Source organism: Euprymna scolopes, chromosome 13 (genome assembly GCF_053919585.1).
Source record: "Euprymna scolopes isolate OS-2025 chromosome 13, ASM5391958v1, whole genome shotgun sequence".
NCBI lineage: Eukaryota > Metazoa > Mollusca > Cephalopoda > Sepiida > Sepiolidae > Euprymna > Euprymna scolopes.
In genome coordinates, this window is record NC_136494.1 from 120,394,967 (window position 1) to 120,419,041 (window position 24,075).

A 24,075-nucleotide genomic window follows, 5' to 3' on the forward strand; every position below is an offset into this window, starting at 1 on the left:
ATTTTATTTATTCTCTTTGCAGCAATGAAAAATGTAGGTTGGTGAAATAATATATATATATATTTTTTTTTACATGGTAGTCACCACTTATCAAGGCCCGGAAGCCACTCGGGGATAAGGGTTTTTGTGTGTACAGTAATCAGGTATCCTAGTAATCAATAGTATTGGAGATTTTATAAAGTGTCTTACTTAAGGGGGTGGTTCATCAGGAATTTGTTTATGTTGGACTTCAAGACATCCAAGTTGTAGTCAGGTGGGAAACAGGCAGACGGAAGAGAGTTCCACTGGCGTACACTTCTAAGAAAGAAGCTTTGTTCAAACGTTTTGGTTTTGGCACAGTTAAAGAGTGGGGAAAATTTTTTACAGTGGTTTCAGCTAGACGGGTGTTTATCGTGAAAGATTGGTGAGAGGGGACCAGGGATTGGAGCTCAGACAAGCACTTGCCATGGAAGTAACAATAAAACAAAGACAGGCTCACAACGTCTCTTCTGTGGGAGAGAGGTTGCAGGGAAGAGAAAAGGGCATCCCCCACTAAGCCACAAAGTCTATTTTGTACTCTGTCAAGGCAGGATAGGCTGTTTTTAGCAGCTCCTGCCCAGATATGGCAGCAGTACTCCATCCTTGGATGTACCTGGCTTTTATATAGATAGAGAATTGCATCAGCAGTGAGATATATTTAACGTTTATTTATAATGGTCAGTGTTCTTTTGGTAACACCACCTGAATATGAAAAATATGTCAAAAGTCGGCATGAAAATGCCAAAAGAATGTAATATAGAAATTAACGATGAATGATTCCAATATTTTCCAATTTTAATACAATTACCAATTTTGTTTCAAATTCAGATTCCATTACATTTACAGATTCTGAACCTTTTTAAATTTCTAAATATTTAATTATAAACCTGTTTTTTGGGGGATTACTATAAAAAAATGCTTCCACAAAATTTGCTCCAACTGCACTTGTACTTTTTTTTTTTTAATGGAAATCGCTCAAGACAAGGCATGAAGCCACTTGGTGTAAGGAGCTAAAAAAAAAAAAAATACGACTTCAAGGTTAAAAACTTGTCAGTGATAAATGTTAGATGAAAAATTTTGACCCAGAAAACAACAATTTTTCTCTCCTTGTCAGAAACATTGCTCCTGGAATGTGAGGACTAATGGACAAAATAAGGGAAGCAAGAGTTACATGGCTGCCGAAAATCAACCCAAGATCATTCCCTGAATTACCTCCAACAAGCCTGACTAGCAGTAAATTGTATACCAATGGCATTCCTTCTAAACAGATTCAACCAGCTTGCTCCAGAAAAGGAAGCATTAAAGGAAATATTGAATTCACAAGAAGTTTGTAGTCGCATGTGTATCCCAGTTAAAGGCGATGGTAACATTAAGTTTTTGCAACTCTTGCAGGGAAGTGCCGACATCCTCCTCAGCAACTGGTATTCCCAAATGGTCACCCATTTGGTTCTGACCAGGCTCAACATTGCTTAACTTTAATGATCTAATGAGAACCAGTATCTCAACATGATCATGCCATAGCAGCAAACTCGAACCCCTTCACTAGAAGTCTCAAGATGTCGTAAAAATTTCTACTTTTATACCTTATTTCCTTATACTTGCCTCTGGAATTCCTTCCTTGCTCCCTATTACTCTCTACTGCACTAACACACAAATTTAAATGTAATGTGAATAAACATCTTGCTTCACATTTTCCCAATTAGGATTCCTCCTAATCACAGTAACTCTGCAGTTGCAATATGCCTTCTTTAAGGTGATTATAAGTAAAAATGGTCAGAAGCTAGCAGCTGTAAACAGCTTTAAATATTTGGAGTCAATCGTCTCAAATGAAGGGTATGAACCTGAAATATTATCCAGGATAGGACAAACCACCATAGACTTCACAAAACTCAATCCAATATGAAAAAATAGGAGTATATCACTCAAATCTAATATCAAATTCATGCGCTCGTTAGTAGCATAAATATTGCTGTATGCTTGTGAATCGTGGACCCTAACAGCAGAGTTGAAAAGATTTTAAAAAGCAGTTGAGATGAGGTACTACTGCAAAATACTTGGTATTTCTGACAAAGACCACATTACAAATGAAGAAATAACCAACCGCATAATCCAAGCTTGTAGGCCTTATGGAAGTCTCTTAGCCACTGTAAAACGGTGAAAATTACAGTGGTGTGGCCATGTAATGAGATCAACAGGACTTGCTAAAACAATAATGCAGGGGATAGTAAGAGGAGGGAAAAGACATAGAGGACAGAAGAAAAGCTGTAAGAATAACATCAGGAAATGGATGGGCCTCAGGCTCAGCAGCACCATCACAATAGTACAAGCTAAATGAGACTAGAGAGAGCTGGTGAGAGTTTCTGCAGAGGTGCTCCCTAAGGTCAACCAGACTACGAGAATTATTGATAGATAGATAGAAGTAAAAAAAAATAAAAAATTTACAATTTACAAAAACGTGGGAAGCAGGAAGGAATCAGAAAAGTGTCATCTCATTCTTAAACCAATTATATCAAAGGGGGATAACTCTGATCTTAACACCCCAAATTGTCAACATTTGCAGAATAATGCAGATTCTACATTTATATTTTCTTTTCCAGTGTTAGTGTGCAGATTGAATACATTGGATCAGATAAGATTTGAATTCGGCATAGTCGATTTAACAGTCTATGACGGCATCTATTGAGTCAATCACGCATCACGCTGACAAAACTGATATCACTTTAGTCAATAGTTGTAACCACTATACATGTAGCCAACACATGTCACAATGGTTGCGTCATTCTACTGCTCCAAAATGTATTGTATTCCAAATACAAACCAGCTACCCATATAAGAGCGAAACACATACGATAATGAAGTACTGTTGCCACATTTGGACAAGAGTTGCTCAGAGCACCCTATTCTTTATGGACAGAGTTCAAAACCGGCTTTGAAACCTAGTAGGCAATGTCCTTTTCTCTTCCCTGCAACCTCTTCCCCACAGAAGAGACATTACAAATGCTCATCCGAGTTTGAATCTATGATTCCCCCCCTCCTTAAACTTTCACAAAACACACTCGTCTAGCTACAACCAATATCAACAATTTCCCTCACTCTCTATCTGTACCTAAATGTAAACAACTTCCATGAACAAAGCTTCTTTCCTAGATCTGCCTGGTTGTGAAACTGTTCCCCTGGCTTGCTTTCCAGCTGACTACAATATAGTCATGTTCAAGTCCAATGTAAACAAGTTCTTATTGAGTCGTCCCCTTAAATAATCAAATTGTACCCAATTTCCTCCATTAAAGATTACTACGCTGTTGTCCTGTTGACTACTTTACACGGATTCACATTTTTCCTCGAGTGACTTTCGGACATTTTCTGGTCTAAAACACTGTAGTCGTTAGTGATAGTAAGATGAAAATGTTAATGAAGGGGAAAAGACCACAGGATTGAATTTTGTTATCAAAGATTGAAGAATCCAACTGTCAGAATTCAATCATTGCATCCAAACCTAAAACTCAATTCAACTAAATACCATCTGGTCAGAAAAGATTTAAGAACGGACAAAAGAAGAGCTGGTGTTATACACAAAAAATATCCGCATAGCTTTGATAATAAATGGTTTCAAACTACACATCCATGACGGTTAGGAGTGCCTAAGGTTAGGAGTGCCAACACTTTTATAGTTTGCAAGCTATTTTACTGTCAGTAAAAAGTGTTAAAGATATTTATACTTATAATTAGAAGAATACTAGTCCCAGGGCGGGTAAAATTAATTCCTCAAACAACAATTTAGCACCATTTTTAGACCACCTTACGATAATGAAAATTAAGATTTGTCTAGAATCCTGTAACAGTGTGGAGACCCGCAGCAATAAGCACCAATGGTTGGTGTGTGCCCTCTGTAGAAAAGCACTGGCATTCAAACTCTAATCCCGTTTGATACAAAAAATAAGATAAATGCAAATTTAGGCGGTGATTGTTAAGAATTTTGAATCCGACCCCTTTTTTTTCTGCTTTCACTACTTTGAGAAGAAGCCAACGTTAAAAACACAAACACAATTTCAACGTTGTTTGCTCTTAACTTGAACAAACTTACGTGATTAAAATAGGGATTAATTTCCAGAGAAAAACTAGAGACAAGCTTTGAAATCCTTACTCTAATTTTGATTAAAATCCATTACATGATTTTGAAAATGTTTAAAATTTAAGGCTTATGATTAAATGGTCTCAAGAAGAAACTGAAATTCAAAGAATCTTGCTTAATTGGTGTCTAATGTCTATGGATGAAATTGAATCTCCCCTCCCCCATGATTTGGGCTAATCAAGCACGCCTATGTCTCAGAGAAAGGGAGACAATGGATGTAGGTAAACCATACAGAGATAGAAAATCACGCTTTCAAAGGTTTATGGTCAATACATATAAATTTTTTTTACTTACTTTCAAAATCACTAAAATCATTGGCCAAAAAGAAAATAAACATTTTGATCAACTCACAATTTTTTACGTAGATCCGACATCATGGACATTATATCAGATTTGGTAATTTCAAAAAATTCATCAGAAGGATCTAAAGAAAGAAAGAAAGAAAATAAATAAGTGTCAGAATGTTTAACTCAAAATCTTTAAACATTAAAAATCAATGTTTATATTAGAAAGATATCTCAATGAAAAACATCTATAACATTAAAAGTTGGTTTTGCAAGAAAATCAATAGGACATCTATTAAAATTTAAATCCCATAAATACTTTTAAGTTGGTTTTAATTCCTAATTTTACAAATAACTAGCTGTACCTATGTAACACCAAAGAGGGGCCACATCAGATCAGTAGGGTCGATGTGACGTTTTTGTGTTAAATGTAATATTCAATCCTGGGCGAACGCCAGTTACAGAAAAAAAAAAAAATTTTTATTTTAGCTAATATTTTTATGTGTCAAAATCTTGTTGTTGAAATACCATACGGTCGGGGGATAAAAATAGAAATCGCATGCTAAACTTCAAAGCGAAAGATTACTTAAAACATTTTTTAACCATAATACGCTCGCGTTTGAACTAAACGAGCCAACACAATAATATTCCGCAACAGAGATTTGAAATGTCGGTCGGCTTGAAATGTGGTGTTTGACAGGTGAAATGTTGGATCGTTTTTGATCTGAGAAACACGCACACACACACACGAAACAGATCGGGCCTGATAAAAGAATTAATGACGTCAGCCCAAGGTTCAACATGAATTGTTTTTTTAATATGTTTTATCTGAGAAACTTCAGAATGATAATATGTTTTGGGCGTAAATAGAATATTTTGGGAAAATACTCAACCTGCCGATGCACAAAGGACTTCAAAAGCAAGCCAGTGTTTATTTCCAATTATGACTTATCTAAAAATGTCATTTGGCAAATTGTTTTGGGCGCTAATGGGAATTCTGACATGTAAAGAATATTTTTTTTAAAAATCACACGGATGTTTTTACAAAACAAATAATTCAAAGAGGAAACGAGATCAAAGAGATATTTTTAAATAGATGAAATCTGGTGATCTATTACAAGCTAAAAATAATATTTCCTCTGATTATCAGTTGATAATATGAAAAAAACCATTATCGAGAAGGCGGGGTCAGGCAAGTTGGGGAGGAGTCAATTTGATTTTGGAAATTGGGGGCGGAAAAATAATACCTGCCACAAGTCAAATTGACCAATGAGAAGGAATCAGGTGGATTGTTATCAATCAATTTGATTGGTCGAAGACGAACGTAGGCGTCGTCATTATTCAAGGGTTTTACTATATAAGATCTGTAAAACTCGATTTAATCAGATAGAAGAAGAGAGAAGACAGAGAGAGATCTTTGGAGAGACAGAGATAAAGGTCTTGGTAGAGGAATCCAGCCACCCAACTTCTCTCTCCCCCTCGCTGGTCGCCAGAGAGCTCAATTTGCAACTTAATAGAATTCAGAGGACCTAGGAAGAGACCAGCCAGAACACCTTAACAATAATTACAACGGTCCGCGACTTCGACCGAGTATTTCAACAACAAGAAGCTCATTCACAAATCTAATTGCTTGCTTCCATTTAATCTTCAATTGTACATACGTCTGTAGATAATCATTTATGAATTTCCTAAATACATTATATATCAACCAACCTCCGGAGTTTGTTTGCTGATGTGCTGTTGTTCCATGTAACTTTATTTCTTTTACTTGCCACTTGTGACCCCGTTCCCGTCAACGAACACCCAGTCAACAGGACGACCAACTAGACGATCAAGAAGAACAGGCCTTGAGGACCGTGCAACCGAGAAGAGTCCTCCAATGCCTTGACGAGGACTCACTGGGTGACGCGACGTACCAACGGTTGGCAGACCTGGTTGCCCAGTCGACATAATTAATTGCCCGATGACTAGGATAGTCATAATTGGGCATTGACCAAGGTTAAGATCATAACTGTACCGACCAGGTTGCAGATCATAACTAGGCTGCGATCAGAGGTTTAAGGTCGTGTAAGGTCACGTGTAAGGTCACACCTAATCAGCATTACCCAGGGGTCTTTTACTTTTATTTTGTACTGTTTTTTCTTTAACTATGTCAGTTTTGGTTTTGTTATAACTTTTGGCATTCCAGTATATTTTTCGAGATATTTTATTGTTGCATTATTTCCCATTTTCTAGATTTGGCGTCCTCGATGAAACATCTTCCAAGAGATATTATGTGTTATGGTATATAATATGTAATATTTTTTATTATTAACATTTTATATAAAAATAAGTGGAACAATGCAAACAATTGTTACTTTAATTTAATAAATGTGCCATATTTATTTCTTGTAGCTGTTAACTATTTTTAAGTGAAACATTATTGAAAGCAAAACATTTTTTTTTACAGAAAAGTATCATTCTTATGCCAAAATACTTATAATAAAATAGGCACTTCTACACTATTAGGACAAAATTTTGAAAATCGTAAAACTGAATTTCACATGAAAACAATGATATCCACGCATACCTCATATTTTTAAGATGATTGTATCCAAAAATTACAAAAATCGATAACGTAGAAAATTATTTATTAAAAAAAATAAAAAATAGAATTTGATGTAAACAATTACAAGACACAGGAGAGTTAAAAAGCTAATTTTCTGTTTCAATCTAAACAAGATGGCAGCAATTTTTCACCTGCTACCACGATTAAAGTTGTTTTTTTTTTTAATAATTCAGAAATATTCAGGTAATTCTGACTGCATAACTTGGAATCTACTATTCTAATTTATTAGAATTGACAAAAAAATCAATTGAAACGATTTTTTTTTTTATTTGAAAACTCCATTTATGGACTACAAAATCTTACCCCAATAGTGTAGAAGCACCTACAAATACTATTAATAATAAATAAGCATAATAACAATACTAATAATTTGTGATAAATTCCTTAAGTTAAAATGTCTGTTGGAAGATGTTTCGTCAAGGATACCAAATCATTTATCAGCATCTAGAAAACAGGGGAATTAATGCAACAATGAAATGTCTTGAGAAATATGCCGGAATGCCTTACTTTCTAAAAACGATTTTTAAAATTAGGTTTAATTATTAGATCATCATTTGCTCCTCATATTATTAATTCAAGTATTTTAGCGTCCAAGTTCTGTTAATTCTGTAAAAGTAAAGTTACAAAGTTTTAAATTTGTGATAGAATAAGTAAATTTTCTCAAACAATAATTTACAGAAAACGAATTACTGAAGTCAGGAATTAAGAGAACATGTAAAATTCACAGACACGTTTAATTTTAAAGACAAAACCCCATCATATGAAGAGGATGAAATTATATTTCCTCAAATTATTAAAACAAATTAAGACAATGAAGATGACTGGGACAAGAGTATTCATGAAGAAGATGATGATGTTAAAGTTAAAAGATACCCCAAAAGAAATAAAAAACGGCTCGATTTTTTGTGGTCGACAATATGAAAGATTATCAAATCGACTATTGCTATTCCATGGAAAATACGCCAAAAAGTTTTAACGAAGCAATTAATTCAGAACATTGTGATGAATGAAAAATAGCCATGAAAAAAGAAATAGAAGCTTTGACCGAAAATAATACCTATACGGTAGTACCTCTCCCAAAAGATAAACATTTCTACAAGATGGGTCTTTACAAAAAAGACTACAGCATCAGGCGTTGAACAGTACAAAGCTAGATTTGTTGCTAGAGGATACTCTCAGATTTATGGTATAGAATATTTTTCTACGTTTGCAGGTTGTGTTTGAATTACTTTGTGTAGCTTTTGAATCCGTAGACATCCTAGAAATTTCACTTGCCACAATTCAAATTTTGATGGAATCCATCAAAATAAAGACGCACGCTGGGTCCATAACCTCTAGAAGTGTAAGCCATGTTTAGTTTCAGAACAGTTTCCGATGGTTCGTTGTTCTACACAAGTCCTGGGAGGTGACTGGTTTGCAGTAGACAGAACAGTTCTCGAGTTGAAATCCACAGAGCAAAAGATTCTTCCCGTGTTAAGACGGAGAAAACATATGCGAAATTGCTACAGAAAGGTTTAATATTTATGGAGCAATTCTAGTTTCTGATTGGTCGGTAGCAGAATATGAATTAATTCGATTTGTCAGTTCCTAGTAGCATCATTTATAAATAGAATCTCCTGACTATACAGGATCGTACCCCATTATACTCCAAAAATATTGTAACAGAACACGTGTGGTATTCATTTTGTTTTCATTACAGGATCGAACACTATCATAACTGTGGTTAAAAAGAAGAAAAAAAGCTTATCGGCTAACAAAAAAAAGTTCCAAAATTTTAAACCATGAAAACAAGTTTTTCTCAGGGAGTTGGATACTTGTTCAGAAATATCATATTTTATTAGTGTTGGGACAATTAATCGGAATTGGAAAAACTGGAACTTTTGTGGATATCGGAATCGGAAAAATTTGTGCCTAGTTTCCAATGCCAAAACAATTCCTTCAATTATCTTTCTTTGATTTCATCTAAAACAAAATCTTCCACAGTTTTGTAGTCATAATAAAATAATAAATATTTATTGATTTTAAAATACAAGTAAAACTAAAATCGATAGATCACCCCCACCCCCAAAAGTGAGTTTTACGTTTGAGGAAATATATGCACATGTAACATGTGTTTGTACGATAAACCGGACAAAATAATAACTTCATAGTTAAATATTTAGAGATTTATAAAGAATCGTAATCGGTAATTGTATCGGAATCAGGAAAATTATTGGAATCGTCTCATTTCTCATACCAAAAAGTGATCTATTTAATGTGACTAACAGAACCATCTATCATCATTATATGTACTTTTAAGTTTTATATAATCTAAAAAAGTGAATATTTATTTAGCAGTTTAACATATGAATATTTGATATGTAACTTTATCCGTTTAGCTGACTACGTGTTTGGAATGTTTATTCTTTCTGCACATTGAAACAATTGTCCATGTGTATCATCTTTAATAAGGAATACCGAGATTAGGGGTCAGATTTACAAGAAAAATCCCAAGTGGGGGAGTTGTGCAGCAAGATATTTGTTTACATAACATTTAGATTTTTTCATCAAGAGTCAGAGAAAAAAAGGGGGAATTCTCAAGGTAAACCGTCTGATAAAAGAAGCTACTGGAGTAGAAAGTTTTTTTTTTGCCATCTTAGCACCTTTAAAGTAGGAGTGGAGGGATTTCGCAGCTAGTCGATTAATTAGTGTATTTATGCTGGAGGAGACATAAATACACTAAGACATTAAATGAAAATACTTTTTTTTGTTGTTTTTTTTATTACATTTTCATCCCATACAAGGCACATTGCCACTTTGGTGTAGGGGGCTACTAACAGGGGCAACAACTACTGGGGTACTATGTAGGGATTTGGGCAGCAAGATGTTGGTTCACGTTGCACTTGAACTTCTGCACGTCAGTACAGTTGGGGAAGCAGGGACCTGGAATGGAATTCCAAAGTCTAGCGGTTCTGGGGAAGAAACTACTGGAGTAGAAAGATCTTTTACATCTAGGGATTTCTACAGTGTGGGGGTGGGATTTTGCAGCCTGTCAGGTCTGTCGAGGGTGTTCACGTCGTGGGGGCACAAGTGCTTGCAGTTCGTCAGAGCATTCACCATTAAAATACTTGTAGAACAGGCAGAGGGATGCAACGTTTCGCCGATGGGACAGAGGCTGAAGCTTAGATGCCAGTTCATGGCCTATCAGATTTGCAACTCTCTTTTGAACCTTGTCTAGGAGCGAGAGACTAGTAGCAGATGCACCAGCCCAAATGTGACAGCAATACTCCATACATGGGCGAATGGTGGCCTTATAGAGGTACAGGATACTTTCGGGTGTTAGTAGTTTTCTAGCACGGTAGAGAGAGCCCACCTTCGTTGCAGCGGCCCTGGCAATGCCCTCGATGTAATTGTTCCAACTCATGTTTCCTGTGAACGTTAGGCCAAGGAGCTTGAAAGATGTACTCTCAGATAAAGAGTCGTTGGCCATTGCTATAGGTGGTAGAAAAGGTTTCTTGTAATTATTGAATGAAGCTAGTTTAGTCTTGGCGGTATTGAACGTGACCATCCATTTTTGTGCCCATTCCACTACAGATTGGAGGTCATCTTCTAGTGTTTCTGCCATTTCTTTAGATATTTTATACTTTACTTCATTGTTGTATCAACAAATATGACATTGTGTTGAAAAAAAACTTTTTTTTAAATGGGCAGATTGTCCTCTACATCTCTATTTTTTATTTTCATCTTTTTTTCAATTTTTTAAATGGATTATTATCAAATGGACACTAGTCGACTAGATTGTCAAAAAAAATAAAAATAAAAAAAAAATTTTTTTAAATTCAATATTTGTAGAGGGTGCTCTAGTAAATCAATCACCCATTTTAGAACCACTAGAGGCTTTTAGGCCAAATTTCACAAATTTTGCCATTTTTTAAAGTAGTTTAGTCTTTTTGGAATTTCACTTTTTAAAATAATCTATTAAAAAAGGGCTAAACTGTTTAGAAAAGGTTAAATTCACAAAATTTGGCCTAAAAACGTTGAGTTGTTCTAAAATGGATGATCGATTTACTAGAACATTGTATTGAAAACTTATCACCCACTACAAATATTTAAACAAATCACACGTGTGTGATCCCCCTCTGGTGCATGTGAGATGCAGAAATGATGAATGTGAGAAGTGTGAAGGGCCAACGTTGCCTTCAGATTTTCGCTAAATTTCAGAAAAATCTAATGGATAGGGCAAAAGTTATGGGGTAAAAAGTGTCATTTTTTGAAATTTTGAGGCATTTGTGATCCTTTTTAAGCTCCTGGGATGCCAAATCCCAGTAAAAAAAAAAAAAAAAAAAAAGAAATGGACAAATGGTGCAGTTGCATGCCTTAAGACATATTTGAATTCAGCACCATGGAAAATCACTATATAGACACACATAGAAAGTTTTTGAGTAATATGAAAAAAAAAACTCCAAAAAGGCATGCTTTTTTAGCCCTAAAAGTCCCAGCGGGATGCAAACCAGAATTTTGCCAGGGTCAACCATACTGAATTTATATTAAGAACAATGGCCTCCACATTTTGGCCAAGTTTCAGGAAAATCTAATGGATGGATCAAATGCTTATGGGGCAAAAAGTGTCATTTTTGGCCGTTTTAAGGCATTTTTTTTAACCTCTTTTGAGCTCCTAGGGATGCCGAATCCCAGTGCAAATGGATAACGGTGCAGTTTCAGGCCTTAACACATGTATATTTGAGTTGACCACCGTGAAAAACCTCTATATAGTCAGACATAAGTTTTTGTTGAGAAATATGAAAAAAGAGCCACAGAAAGTCCCCGGGGACGCAAATAAGAATTTTGCCAGGGTCACCCATACTGGATTTATATTAAGAACAATGAGCTCCACATTTTGGCCAAGTTTCAGAAAAATCTAATGGATTGATCAAAAGTTATGGGGAAAAAACGTGCCATTTTGGGCCATTTTTGGGCATTTTTGACCTCTTTTGAGCCCCCTGGGGATGCAATGGGAATTTTCGCAAAAATAAATTTTTTACTGTATACATCTATTTAATGAAATACAATTTGTGGCAAAATTTCAGGAAAAACTAATGGATGGTTATCTGGCAATCATCCGAACTAACGGACGGATCAACGAACACACGGACGCCACTGAAAACATAGGTTCCTTCCCCAATAAATCAGGGGACCAATATTTACTTTTTTTAAACTTTTTGTTTTTGATAATCTGATAGATGGGTGTCCATTAGATAATAATCTGCTAAAAAAAAATTGAAAATACGAAAAAGAAAAGGGGGGGGGCAAGATTCTTCAGGTCTGACAAAAATTATTCCACAATAAAATTAATACTTATGCAGAATAAGAATTGTGCAATTGTCAGAATTTTCCAGACATTAAAACAAAAATCAAATAAAAATTTTTGTTCGCTGTCAGTTTTTTGTTATCCAAAAAATAGGTATTTATTCATGAAACTTATTTTTTAAATAAGTGGTGCCTTTTCCTGATTTGAACTTTAATTTTCTTAAAGTTTTTTCTAAACATTTTCTCTTTATTATTTTATTGAATTATGTTCATAACAGAAACGATATACTTTCCATTGAAAAAATCAGCATTTGCACAAAAATTATGAAACTCTCATTCGACACCTTTCGGCATTTGACAAACTGCCAGGAGAATTCTGACGAATAGCACGGTCCTTATTTTGCATTAAGTTAGAAAAACAAAGATACACAAAGGAAATAACTAGAGGAAATCACTCCTAAACAAAGTTACAACTATCCCGAGACAATAGAGAAAATACACGTTGCTATCAGAGAGTGAAAATGTAAGTATGTACAACTGCATGTAATACATGAATTCATTTACAAGAATCTTGATGATGGCAACACATTACTGGGAGAATAATACATAACATGTTGTCTGGTTCTCACGGTCTGAGAGTCAGTTGACTCCATAAAAGAAGATAACAGATAAAGTTGAAACATTTTTTTTTTTTTATTTTATTCAATTTTCGCCCCAAACAAGGCACAGTGCTACTTTGAAGCAGGGGGCTACTATCAGGGACATAATTTGCAGGGACATTATGAAGGGGGAGAAGTAGAAAGATGTTTGTTCACATTACACTTGAACTTCTGCATATCAGTACAGTTGGGAAAGCAGAATCCCGAAAGGGAGTTCCAAAGACCTGCAGTTCTGGGGAAGAAACTATTGGAGTAAAAGGCTTTCTTGCACCTAGGGATCTCTACGGTAAAGGGGTAAGACTTAGTGGCTTGTCTGGTTTGTCAGGGGTAGTTACGTCGAGGAGGTACAAGTGTTTTCAGTTCATCAGAGCATTCACCATTGAAGTATTTGTAGAACAGGGAGAGGGATGCAATATCTCGTCGATGGGACAGAGGCTGAAGCCTAGATGACAGTTCAGGACCTATCAGGTTGGTGACTCTTTTTTGAACCCTGTCCAGGAGCGAGAGACAAGCGGCAGATGCACCAGCCCAGATGTGACAACAATACTCCATACATGGGCGAATGGTGGCCTTATAGAGGTACAGAATACTTTCAGGCGTAAGTAGTTTTCTAGCACGGTAGAGGGAACCAACCTTCTTTGCAGCAGTCTTGGCAATGCTTTCAATGTATCTATTCCAGTTCATATTCCCTGTAAACGTTAGGCCGAGGAGTTTAAAAGAAGTACTTTCAGGCAATGTGTTCTTGGCCATTGCTTTTGGTGGTAGAGAAGGTTTTTTGTATTTATTGAAGGAAACAAGCTTAAACTTAGCAGCATTGAATGTGACCATCCATTTTTGTCCCCATTCCACTACAGATTGGAGGTCATCCTCTAGTGTTTCTGTCATTTCCTTGGATGTGTGTTTCAGACAATGGTCAATGACTGTAAAAGTTGTGACAAGAAAAAGCGTTGTTTCTGAACTCCTCACCTTGTCAGAGACAAAGATACATTATTAGCCTCCTCTAATATTAAAAGTAAATATTTCCAAGGGAAATAACTCTAGCTCAACAAACAATATTCCTTTCCTAAATATATATAAAAAAAAAAAAAAAAAAAAAAAAGATTGGAGGCGGGTCGGGGGGGGGCTTCATGTTGACTTCATCATATGATACCTTATGGAAGGAGTCGTTAGAATCAGATGTTTTACAACAAAACTTTTGCTGGTATTCTGCTACGTTAACATTGATTGGCTTCAGGAAATGGTTTTGACATTTACATGTGCAATTTTTCTTAGATTAAGTTACAACAAATAAAGAATTATTATTTGAAGAAAACAAGCATTTGCGAAATTGAGCACAAGTCAAAATGTACAAGTATTAGATGACATTTTTGTAGATATAAAAGCTGCATAGATATAAACCGTCACAATTACTTTAGTGTGTGTGTGTGTGTGTGTGTGTGTGTGTGTGTGTGTGTGTGTATAATGATTATATTGCTGTTGTTTCCGGTGTTTATAAAATAGTGTCCTGTAACAAGTAGAGGTGTATTATTGTATAATTTTGTTGTTGTTTAAGGTTTATCAATCCTTCTCAGGTTATTTAATGATTTTGAAAAAAAAAAAAAAAAAAAAAAAAAAGAAAGAAAAATTTTACATTCTAGATTTTTTATATCTTCAAGTAGCTATTTATTGTTTTTGGTTTAGTTTTTTTTTAGTTTTTCTTTTTCAAAATCTTTTTGCGCTATGATATGTTGAATTTAAACATTAAAAAAATAAAATTGGGGCTTCAAGGTATCTTTAAATATTTATTCATAGGGTTTTTTTTTTGGGGGGGGGGTATTACATTTTCACCCCAAACAAGGCACATTGCCACTTTGGTGTAGGGGGCTACTATTAGGGGCAGCAACTACTGGGGCACTATGTTGGGATTTGGGCAGCAAGATGTCGGTTCACTTGAACTTCTCCATGTCAGTACAGTTGGGGAAGCAGGGACCTGGAATGGAATTCCAGTCTAGCGGTTCTGGGGAAGAAACTACTGGAGTAGAAATATCTTTTACATCTAGGGATTTCTACTGTGTGGGGGTGGGATTTAGCTGCCTGTCGGGTTTGCCAAGGGTGTCTACGTCGTGGGGGCACAAGTGCTTGCAGTTCGTCAGAGCATTCACCATTAAAATACTTATAGAACAGGCAGAGGGATGTAACATTTAGTCGATGGGACAGAGGCTGAAGCTTAGATGCCAGTTCATGGCCTATCAGATTGACGACTCTCTTTTGAACCTTGTCTAGGAGCGAGAGACTAGTAGCAGATGCACCAGCCCAAATGTAACAGCAATACTCCATACATGGGCCAATGGTGGCCTTATAGAGGTACAGGATACTTTCAAGTGTTAGTAGTTTTCTAGCACGGTAGAGAGAGCCTACCTTCTTCACAGCAGCCCTGGCAATGCTTTCAATGTAATTGTTCCAATCCATGTTTCCTGTGAACGTTAGGCCAAGCAGTTTGAAAGATGTGCTCTCAGATAAAGAGTCACTGGCCATTGCTATTGGTGGCAGAGAAGGTTTCTTGTAATTATTGAATGAAACAGTTTAGTCTTGGCAGCATTGAATGTGACCATCCATTTTTGCCCGATTCCACTACAGATTTGAGGTCATCCTCTAGTGCTTCTGCCATTTCTTTAGATATGTGTTCATTTGTTTTCCTGTCATGCCTGTTATAGAGTGTGGTGTCATCAGCATATATACCCATCTCAGAGACAATTTTGTCGGGGAGGTCATTAATGAATATTAGGAACAATAGAGGTCCAAGGATAGACCCGAGGCACTCTCGCATTATATCATACTGTTTAGATGTACGATCGTTGAGGAAAACATGGATTTTTCTCTTATCTAAGAAGGATTTAATTATGTTAAGCATTCTATCAGTGATACCGTATGATCTAATTTTCCTGAGGAGACCCTCATGCCATACCCTGTCAAAAGCCTTAGATATATTTAGAGCTACCGCTCTGCCCTCCCCCGCTTTGTCCAGTGAATGGTATATACGTTCAGAGATTACAGTGAGGATGTCTGCTGTGGAACGGGCTTGTCTAAATCCATATTGTTTGTCAGTCAGAAGTTTAGCATCTGTAAGGTGATGGACTAGAGCATGGTTAATTATGGTCTCAAATATTTTGACGAAAAGTGGGAGGAGGCTAATCGGGCAATAATTTGATGGGTCAGTTCTTTCGCTAGAATTCTTGAATATTGGTACCACAGAAGCAGTTTTCCAATAGCCCGGAAAGCAAGATTCATTAAGGCATTTGTTGCAAAGTTTGGAGAGTCAGCCTTTTTAGAATATCTCGTTGTTTTGAGCACTGGTTCTTCAGTTTTGGGTCTAGAGTTTAGGGCGATTTCGACCATCACTGCATGATCAACGTTCCCGAGTGGGCTGTCAGCATTTCTTATACAATCATCGGAAACTGTGGTCAGAAACAGATCTAGAAGTGATGCGTGTTGTTCTTGCTGGTCTAGGAAACGGGTTGGAAACGTAACCATTTGTGATAGGGAGTGAGACATAGCGAAGCTATGTGTTGTGCTGCCCACTGCATCTGTGTAAGTAGAGAATCCAAGCCAGTTCTTGTGATGGACATTAAAGTCACCAAATACATATACTTGTGCGCTAGTGTCGAGGGAGAGTGCTGTATCTATGCTGTCAGAGACTTTGTTTATTATAGTGCAGTCCTGGGTCGAGCGAGAGCAGTAGAGAAAATAAAAGTAGCTAATGTTATGTTGTATGTTTAGTCTAAAGCACATAAAGGCTTGATCGTCTGATTCTAGTTTGTTTCTCTAGTCAAGGGGAGGATGTTACGAATGTAGACTCCAAGTCCCTGCATATGTCTGTCAGAGTTCTTACAGCAGAGTGGGAGATAGCCAGGCATGTGAAAGTAGTCAGAGAGGATGGAGGAGTGTAGGTTAGTCTTACTTAGTGCTAAGATATCCGGGGTATTTGTTAGGAGAAATGCTTCAACATCAGCTAAATTAGTTCTAAGCCCACGGATATTTGTGAATGCAAGCCTCAAGGGAGGAGGCAAGTTGAATTTGTTTGTCCCCAAGCCTGGTTTAAGCTTATTTTTTTATTCTACTGTCATCATGTTTTTAAAGAGTTTCAGTTAGGTAAGGGGCAGCTGAACAAGAGGTTATGCAGGGTATCAGACATGCAACACAAGTAGACCATCAGCTGACCTTTCTTCAACTAGGACTGTGGCCTCAGGAAAGCCCATCGGGGATGAGTGCAGGGTCCCTTTCCATGCACGACATGGCACTACAAACATCCCGATATTATACAACTGTTGATGGAGCAGCCGCTCTAAGCGCTACCAAAGAGTTAAGGCTCCTGTACTACCAGTCGGAAACAGCAGCCAGGAACTGTCAATCCAGTACCCTCAACCCATCAGAAGGTTAACCCAATCTAATTGCACAGGCATATGTGATACTCAAGCACTCCCAAGTGCCCAGTTTTGAGGGGTGGGATGTGTCGTGAGTGGGGAAAACGGCGTTCATCTACCACTGAGTGTTTTGTCAAATCACTGTGATAGCGTCTCTGCACCTGACTAATAGGCAAAGAAGGAATATGGAATCTGGGCTATAATCAGAGCCTATCTACTCCTTAAGCAGTTTAGGTTTGCAGACCAATAATTTGTTTGAGTCACCAGCTCTAGGAAGCTTGTCATCCAAGACTGGAGAGGCCTCCCTCCCTCCCCTTAGGTTTAGTTTCAGAGTTTTCCTTCTCCTAGATGGATGATTTGGGAAGATCTACTGGGTCCATCAGCCCTGAGACGGTTTGCTCCGCACCTGGGTCCTAATCCAGGTATTTCTGCGACCCCGCGTGGTTAGTTAACGTTACAGGGTTATAGTTACACTCCTCAAAGTGATTTAGGGACATTGCTATTTCATTGTTACTAAGGAGAAAAAAAAAAAATTCATGCAGTCGAAGCAACTATGTGAGCAGGCTTGTTAGAAAGGCGTTAGCGTGAATTAAGACTTTTACCGTTAGATTTTTTCATTTTTAAAAATTTATGCTAGCTTAGGTAGAGAATAACGTTACCGTGTGAGTAGGCATTAGGAATTGAGCTAAGAATTTTGCCCAATTACTGTATATTTTAGATTACAGGAGGGTTAAGATGTAGGTGCAGTACAGTATGGGTATAACTGAAGGTAAATTTTAAGTCATGGCATATTCCATATTTATAATTAAGTAAATAGATATTTGGGCAAGTTTTCAGTAGATACGAATAGATAGAAGTTGTAGGCATTTTTGAGGGGGGGGGGGCTTTTTAGAAATTTTGGCCCTCCTTCATGGTTTAATTAGATTAGTTTATTAGCATTTTAAATTTATTGTATATTTCATTGTGTTTATGTGGTCAGTTTGAGTTTTGTTATTTCAGCATGTATGTCATCTTTTAAGTGTTTTAATTATTTTCATAACCTTCGGTTTTTTTTATGTTTTATCTTGGTTATTTCCTTTTCCTTTTTATATATTTTACATATTTTGTAATATGCAGGATGTTTTTCTCTTAAGTTTGTACATTTTAATTCATTGGTACACTCTTCCTCTGGGTGGTCTGGCTCTCTATCCTTACACTTTCCACTTGTTTTTTTTTTCCTTTGCAGGTTTCCTTGTGATGTCCATACTTGTGGCAATTAAAACATCTTAGAGGAGCTGGTATATATTGCTCTACTTTTAACCAATTTTAACATCTTTTCGTATTGTTCAGGAATCGAAGGTTAGTATAATATATATTGGTTGCAATCAGTATACCGTACCTTTTTATATTAATACGTATGTGGTTGAACACTCCTTGTTTTTTCAGTTCCTTTTTTGTTTCTTCTTCCGTTGCTAGAGATAACTCATAGCTTTGGATCACTCCTTTAGATATATTCAGTCTTTCATGTGAGAAGACTCTACATTTGTATTTATGGAATTTATCCACTTTAAATAAGTTTTGAGCATCTTTCTGGTTGGTGACTTCTATTAAGATGTTTCCATCTTTTAATTTTTTTTTTTATTGTTTTAGGAGTGCTTGTGTTGTTAAATTTTTTTTCTCTTTATTAAGAATGGTGATAACTCACCAATTTTTTTATTTTCTAGTAATTCAATAATCAAGAATTTTGGAAAATTTCTTTCTTTTATGGATAGTAAGGTTTTTCCATTATTTTCTTGTCCTCTGAGCTGGAGAGATCAGAGATATCTGAATCGTTTCTTTTCCGGTATTTAGCAGTAGTTTTTATTTTTGTTTTCCATAAATTTATTTAATAAAAACGAATTATATTATTTACTTGCGACTCAAGCTCCCCAACATGAGGTACTTTAGATTGATATTTTTATTTAAATTTATGAATGAGGTACTCTAGATTGATATTTTTATTTAGATTTATAATAAATAAATAATAATCAACATAATAATTGAAAATTTAGGATAAAGATGTTTACCTTCATAATCAGTAGGTTTGTTGTTAACGGCACTGAACACTTTGACATCCCTTTCACAAGGCTACAAGAAAAAATATACAAACATTAGAAATAGTTGCTGTAAATATGGCAGCCCTATCCATTCAGCACAACACAATAACCACACTCAAATGTGCCACATATTTCAAAACAAAAATCTGGTTTTACATTGACTTGGTCTTACAATAATACATATTTATTTTTCTTTCTAAAACAGTTCATAAATTAATATTATACTAATACGGGAGTAGAAAATGGATTTGGGGTTTACTTTCGGCATCCTCATAATGTTTACTTCCTTTATTTTGCCATTTGATCCTCAAATTCCATGAGCGATATTTCTGACAAAGGAGGAAGAATTGTTGTTTTCTGGGTCGGAATCTAATATTTATTTTTGGTTAGATTTTGATCTTGTAGTATTATTTGAGTTATTTACATCAAATGGCTTCATGCCTTGTCTGGGGCAATTTTTCATAAGAAAAGGTTACTTGATATTGCCAAGGAGAGGGAACAGAACATAGAAAAGTTAAAGAATAGAAGAATTTAAAAAAAAGAATATGTACCATGTTCCTTTCCCCCTTTTATTTAATGACATTTTTTTTTAACATACTTATCCTTCTGACAGTCATCCATGAGCAAATTTTGACAACTTGTTCAAAGTAATAGAAAGAAAAAGAAGCAAGAAAGAAAGTCATCAGTAGCATTCAACTAGTTTCAGAGTTATTTTCCAAACATTTCATTGTAAGAATGAAAGAAAATAATTTATTTTTCTGACTCCCTATGCACGATGGCCTCAAACAAACGACTATCAGAATATTTACTTTTTACACTAACCATCTCTGGTTCGTACGAGTTAAGAATCGCCTGCACGGCAACTGAGAAAGCTGAACTGCTTGCCTAGTGATTCATCTAACTCCACCTTAGATACCACAAACCACTCCTTCCCAAATTAACGTTTGCTGACAGAAACCACATTCAATGATCTGAAATTCATCCCTGATATCATAAAAACACCTAGACATCTCCAAGGTGTGTAAGCCTGATCTTATCCCTGGTATACTAATGAATAAATACTCTACTGAGCTAAGTCCTGTTCCCTCCAAACTCTACAATAAATGCTTTACGGAATCTTGCTTCTCTGATGGATGAAAAATGGCCTCTGCAGTACCAATATTCAAATATTCTAGTGAATTATAGTGAGTTTAATTATAATTTCATTATTATTTTCTCTTTACTAAAATATTTGAGTTGTCATTTAAACTTCAGACCTAATATTCACAATTAACATGAATTGGAACAAATGCATAAAAGATGTTGCCAAGGCCGCTGCAAAGGTAGGCTCACTCTACGGTGCTAGAAAAAAAAAACTCACACCTGACAGTATCCTATATCTCTACAAAGTCACCATTTGCTCATGTACGGAGTATTGTTGCTACATATACATCAATGAATCCACCACTAATCTTTCCCTATTAGACAGGGTCCAAACTCTCCAATCAACCAAGCTTCAACCCCTGTCCCATCACCAAAATACTTGTTTTACAAATACTTTAATGGAATGTGCCCTGACAAACTCTTAGCGTTGGTGCCCCTCGACAAATGTAACAGAGCACAGATATGTAAATGCATACGAAATGCAAAATCATGTCACTGTAAAGAAAAAGACTATAAAAAGGAAAGAGAGCATGTTGGAGAAGACGATCATGCGAGAGACGTCACAGCTGTAACAAGAAGTCACATGTGGTGGGAGAATGAGAAAATAAATGTTGTTGCAAAAAAAAAAAAAAAAAAAAAAAAAAGAGTCAAGTTATTCTTTGTTTTGGTCTCCTTTGCAATATAGACTACATACAATGTGTTGGTTTCCCGAGTAAATTACATAAATTCCACCAACTAATTTTGTCTTTGCCAATGCCAAACAAATGACTATTACAATATTTCCTTTTTACCATAACCATCTGCGCGTCATACTAAATCAGAATATGTAAACTTTGTTAGTGCAGCTTTGATAGTTTCTGTGTTTTAGATGCACAGATAAAAATAAGACTTAGCTTTAATAATACATTTATTCCTGTGTCAGAATCTTTCAGAAAACACCTTTCTCCCATGCCAAAAAAAAAAAAAAAAAAAAAAAAAACATCATATGTCACTTCATCATATGTCCCATCGCGGTTTGTAATCATAGCATTTCATTTAGACATTAGAAAACGACCACTGCTGACTGACTGGTTTAATACTATCTTTCTTTACAATTCAAGGCTTCTCTGATTGAACTGATATTTCTAATTTTTCTTGAAACAATATTTAATATTCACAATTGGATAATTTTATTTTCTCTACAACAGTTATTTCTTTTATCATCCATACCATAGTCTGCATAGTTATTCATTGCACCAATTACACGTTTCTGTGTTCAATTTATTAATCTTCAACTGTAACTGTTTTTATTTTCTGATAATACCAGAGCTAAATTTTACAAGCCATCTTTGTAACTCTCCAAAAGTAAAAAGGATCGTATACTGTCAAAAGTGTCAGAAAAAAAAAAAAAATGGTTCTATTTTATCATATTAGAAATAACCAATATTTTTTAGTTTAATTTTATTTTAGATTATATATGTGGTTATTATTTTGACACGAACCCCACAATACATCCAAGACCAAACTGTTGTGAAGATGACAAAACTCTGAAAGCTTGAAAGATGTAAAAATATTTTTTACTTCCTCCCTTGACAAAAATAAGATTTTTATTTTGCTCATATTCATCCCAAACAAGGCAGAAATGCTCTGCTGAGCTGGCCACTGTCCTCTCCAAACTTTACAATAAATGCCTTGTAAAATCTTGTTTTCTTAATAGCTGGAAAATTGTCCCTGTGGTACCAGTGTTCAAGAATTCTGGTGAAAGAACTGACCTTTAAAACTATTGTCCCTATTAATATCTTTCCACTTGTCACTCAAATCTTTGAATCGAATGATTGTCCACCACCTCATTAATGCTAAACGTCTTTTTGACCATCAACATGGATTTAGACAAGTCCATTCTACTACAATTATTCTAACAGTCATCTCTGAACACATATCATACACTGAACAAGGCAAGTGAAGCTAGGGTGATGGAGCTTGATATATTGAAAACCTTTGATAATGTCCAACATGAAGATCTCTTTATAAAAATTAATGTGTATGGTATTATTGGATGAATATAATCAGATTCTTCTTAACCAAAAGAAAAATCAAAGTTATCCTGAATAGCCATACATCTAAATAATATGACATTAATGTGGATGTACCTCAGAGGTTGATCCTTAGATCTTTATTCCTGATATTCATTAAAAACTTCTGATGCAATTGTGTCCGAGATGAATATATTTGCTGATGACAACAGGTTTTATTCTCAACAGCGGGGGAGGATCTTCTAAGAATTTTTTGTAACTCATGAATAGAGAATAGTTTGTATTTTTTGATTATTTGGACAATTATTCCCATTTTGGGTGTTATTGGCACAACGTTCCTGTCAATGAACCCTCTGACCATCTTCAGGTGTAAACTCCATGTTTATTTTTTCAACTAAGGAAAAGGTGGTTCGCTCTATTGCAAGAAATTGGATCTTGGGTTTGAGGGTGTGTCCGTAAATTTAAACAAAAAAAAAAAAAGCTCAATTTTCAGAGGTCACTAGGGTGCTTTTTAAAACTTTATGATTCAATTTTTAACTGACTCCTGTTAATTGTCAATATTAGTGAAAAAATTTATGAAACCGTAGATAGACATCTTACATGTGTTTTTGTTTTTTTTCTAGAAAACACAGTGCAAGGGAGGCAACTAAGAAAAAAAGGGTTTAGAGGATATTATCTCCCTTGGTTTAAGCATATTTTGTGGAAGGGTTAAAAAAAAATGAAAGAAAGAATGGTTTGTTGTAATTTTTTCGTTTTTGGATAGGAAGTTTTCTGGGGGGGGGGGTCCCTCTTTCTTCTTTATGTTTTGGAATGTTGGTGAGAAGAAATATTTGCAATTTCTTTAGTAGTTGCTATTGAGTTATTTTGTACAAAATGTTTACATGGGTAGTTTTTCCAAGTTATTTTATGAATCATCTTCCATACAGTTTTGGTTCGAGTATTGTTATTCAATTTAGAAACAAAATTCTTCCAGGTTGTTCATTTTGTCTCTTAAAGTTCTTATTACGGCCCAGGGTTTTATCTTTATATTTAAGTTTTTTGTTGTAGGTTCCTTTCTGAAGATTTTTTTTTTTCTCGCACCCAAAATTTGTAATTATTCTTTTTACAAATATTTTTTCAAGCTGTTTATATGTAATCGTCAAAAAAGTAGAAACTTTAATGAGTGTGATAGTGAAAACAATATGCACAGAAATAATGTAAAAGAATTTACTTACCTTAAAATCTGCATAATTAAAATCACTGAAAAAAAAAAAAGTGTCAAACTAGTTATAGCTTTCTTAATGTCATTAGTTATAATTAAGCTAACTGAATTTTTTTGTGGGACTTGTAAGCATTGGATACACAAGAAGTACAGTGGAATTTAGAATTACAAGTACATCAAGAGAGGATAATCAGTTTGTGTGCAAGAAGTGTAAGACGATGGAGATGAAAGACCACTCAGATGTGGAGAAAATATATCTG

At 35.5% G+C, this 24,075-nt stretch overlaps 1 protein-coding gene across 1 annotated transcript in view; it reads right to left on the reverse strand.

Moving 5' to 3' along the window:
- Positions 1–24,075, reverse strand: part of LOC145292172 (tether containing UBX domain for GLUT4-like) — a 189,785-nt gene that overhangs the window by 116,183 nt on the left and 49,527 nt on the right. Inside the window, exons 9-11 of the mRNA XM_080138434.1 lie at positions 23,829–23,853; positions 19,430–19,490; positions 4,499–4,571 (exon numbers count right to left, since the gene is read on the reverse strand). Coding sequence (XP_079994560.1) covers positions 4,499–4,571; positions 19,430–19,490; positions 23,829–23,853 — 159 coding nt within the window. The remainder of the gene's footprint in view (positions 1–4,498; positions 4,572–19,429; positions 19,491–23,828; positions 23,854–24,075) is intronic.